General features: G+C 40.0%; 1 protein-coding gene across 1 annotated transcript in view; it reads left to right on the forward strand.

Moving 5' to 3' along the window:
- The window catches only part of ACTR3 (ARP3 actin related protein 3 homolog), a 33,065-nt gene that overhangs the window by 22,232 nt on the left and 8,005 nt on the right, over positions 1 to 2,828 (forward strand). Inside the window, exons 7-8 of the mRNA XM_019522521.1 lie at positions 766 to 939; positions 2,151 to 2,243. Of these exons, the coding sequence (XP_019378066.1) occupies positions 766 to 939; positions 2,151 to 2,243 (267 nt within the window). The remainder of the gene's footprint in view (positions 1 to 765; positions 940 to 2,150; positions 2,244 to 2,828) is intronic.

A 2,828-nucleotide genomic window follows, 5' to 3' on the forward strand; every position in this document is an offset into this window, starting at 1 on the left:
AATGATTAATTGGAAACCTGCTAGTGGAAACTGTAAAATAAAATGACATAATTACTACTTTTTATGCCTTCTGCAAATTATTTGCCTTTTTTCTATAGCACACATCTTTTGTTACTGTAAAAAGTTGAGCCATAAAGTACATTATTATATCCCATGTTTCTATGGCAATACTGCAGAACACTTTAGTATTCATTTCTTATTTAGAATTTTGGAGGAAAGTAGAAGGAAACTCGATTTAGTCTATTGAGATGTGCTGCGTTCACTTAATGATGCATAGAAACGAGTGGTAGTAACAAAGCTAATTGCGTGGCAGTATACAAGAGGAAGGGATTGGGTGGCTTGATCAAGTCCAGGCAATTGTTTAACAGTTATGAAGTCCAGAAAAGCCCACAAGAACACCTACCCCCCTGCCTCCTCACAAAGCAACCCAACGAAAATAAAACCTTTAAAAATTGCTATATGCCATGTGAGGACAGTACCAATGACCTCTGCCAATATCTTGGGCTTCTTTAATAGTAGGGAATTTCTTAAGTGAAATTATCTAATAGTGTATAGTAAATGTCAGTTCACTTGTTTAGACTCCCTCTCCCCCAAAACCACCAGTTTTAGACTCTTCCTAGGAGTTCAAACCTTTGTTTTTTGAGGAAATTTACTTCTATATTTATATGGGTTCAGACTGCTGCACATTATTTTAAGTTTATGCTGTTTTTTTTTTCTGTTATGTTTTTGGGAGACTTTTACAAATGTACGTATTTAATTTTTCAGGAGCGCTTTAGTTATGTCTGCCCTGATTTAGTAAAAGAATTTAACAAGTATGACACGGATGGTACAAAGTGGATTAAACAGTATACTGGAATAAATGCAATCTCAAAGAAAGAGTTCACCATTGATGTTGGCTATGAGAGATTCCTGGGACCGGAGATCTTCTTTCATCCCGAGGTAAACTGATGTGAATTAACAGCTTGCTTCAACATCTTGGTTTAAGAATAGACCAACAGTTCAGGGGCTAGTGTAATAATTACATTTAATTGCATAATGAAATGCATAATAACTGCATCTGAAACCTATTAAAAATGTGCCCATCTCAAATTACACTTTACTGTATTGTGGTATTTTGGTATTTACTGTATTTTGGTATTATAAGAATCCAGTGAGTTTTCTTTCTTGGGGCTATGTAATCTTTAATTATACATATGATGTCTTTTTAACTAAACACAGCACTCCACTACTAACTTTTTAAAGGAAAGGAGTGACCGTATAGTAGTTTACTTTGTTGCCTTTTCCCCAGTAGTCATTTTATCTTCTTTTAATCCTGTTTCTCCTCTCTCCAGGCAATTAATTCCAAGTGCTGCTGCTTGTTTAAAATTGCTTCCTCCCACTCATCTCTGGGCAATCAAGTCTTGCTTTCTGGGCCCACTTTTGGAACAGGGGGTGGGTGTGGGGAAACAAATGAGAATGAATCTAGCTATTCAGTTTTCTCCCCCTTTCTCTTCTGTTTTCAAGGACCACTCCCTTATCTTGAATTAAAATACTGGTTTCAGTGCTCATCTTCTGAGAAGGTTGGGCAGCCTTTGAACTGTTACGGTTAACAAAAGATGTGCAAGAAAACTTGACAGAAGGAAAATTAAATTGATTAAATTTCATTTTTTCGTACGCTTTACTGAATTGCCATAACAATAAATACATTCTTGTTTCTAATACTTCTCAGTGATTGCACATGTAGCATAATAGCTTCTCTCCCTTCACCTCCCTCGCCCTCCTCTCTTCCTCTATTCTTGATAAACTATTTGCTCACTGAAGTAGGGGGAACAACCCACGGCATCCTGCTGTTATTTCTCCCTGATTAACACTGCTTTTGCAGTAAAGACTTTGGAATTAATCTTGAATTAGTCATGGCCCATTTGTAAAGTTTCTGTGGCAAGCTGCTTGCAATGGCTGTGATGGCATCTTTATTGTAGCTTTCTTCTTTCAAACTTCCTCCTTCATTTCTTGCTTTCTTAGGATAACTTGAATAACTTGCCCACAGTAGGTTAAGAAGAAGCTTTGTTTGTAGAAAGCCAGAAGTAGTTCAAATTGCAACATTTCTATGGATGTTGAATTATAAAATTTTGTGAAAAACCACCTAATGTGTTTTTATCCAAAATTTTTAGTTTGCTAATCCTGACTTCACGCAGCCCATCTCAGATGTAGTAGATGAAGTTATTCAGAATTGTCCCATTGATGTTAGACGTCCTCTGTATAAGGTCAGTAACCAGTAAACTTTTAAAAATAGTTGTGTTTCTCAGAAAGGTCCAGTCTAGAGGTGCACCAATACATCAGTTGCATATTGGATCGATACCAATAAAAGCTGATTTTTACATTGTCGGCTTTTTTTTGGCTGTTGTAGCTGATAATGTTCTTTGATAAATATAATTAATTATGCCTTTTGGCCAGGGCCCCCAGACACCTAGTCTCCCTCTCGCCTGTGAGACTGGGATCCCTGGGTTCCCTTGGGAAACAGTGGGTTTCCTGTTGCAGGTGGGGGCAGCATTCTAGCTGCAAGGGGTCCTGCTTGGGGCTGCTGGGAGTGGGATGCAGGGGGTGCTGTATGTACGTGCCTGGCCACATTCATACGCATGGCCAGGAATACAGCTGAGCAGCATGGAGAGTAGCTCCCTGCAGGTAAGTCTATGCAGGGGAAGGGGTGGGGGCAAACTGAGGCTCCCATGGTGAGGGAGGGAGTGGAGCAGGGGCTGGGGGTGCTGCCGAGCCAGGGCAGTGCATGGAACCCGGGGCTTGGGCAGGGAGTGAGACGGAGCCACTGGTGGCATGGTGTGGGAGATTGGGGG

Source organism: Gavialis gangeticus, unplaced genomic scaffold, assembly GCF_001723915.1.
Source record: "Gavialis gangeticus isolate Ggan-Ray unplaced genomic scaffold, GavGan_comp1, whole genome shotgun sequence".
NCBI lineage: Eukaryota > Metazoa > Chordata > Crocodylia > Gavialidae > Gavialis > Gavialis gangeticus.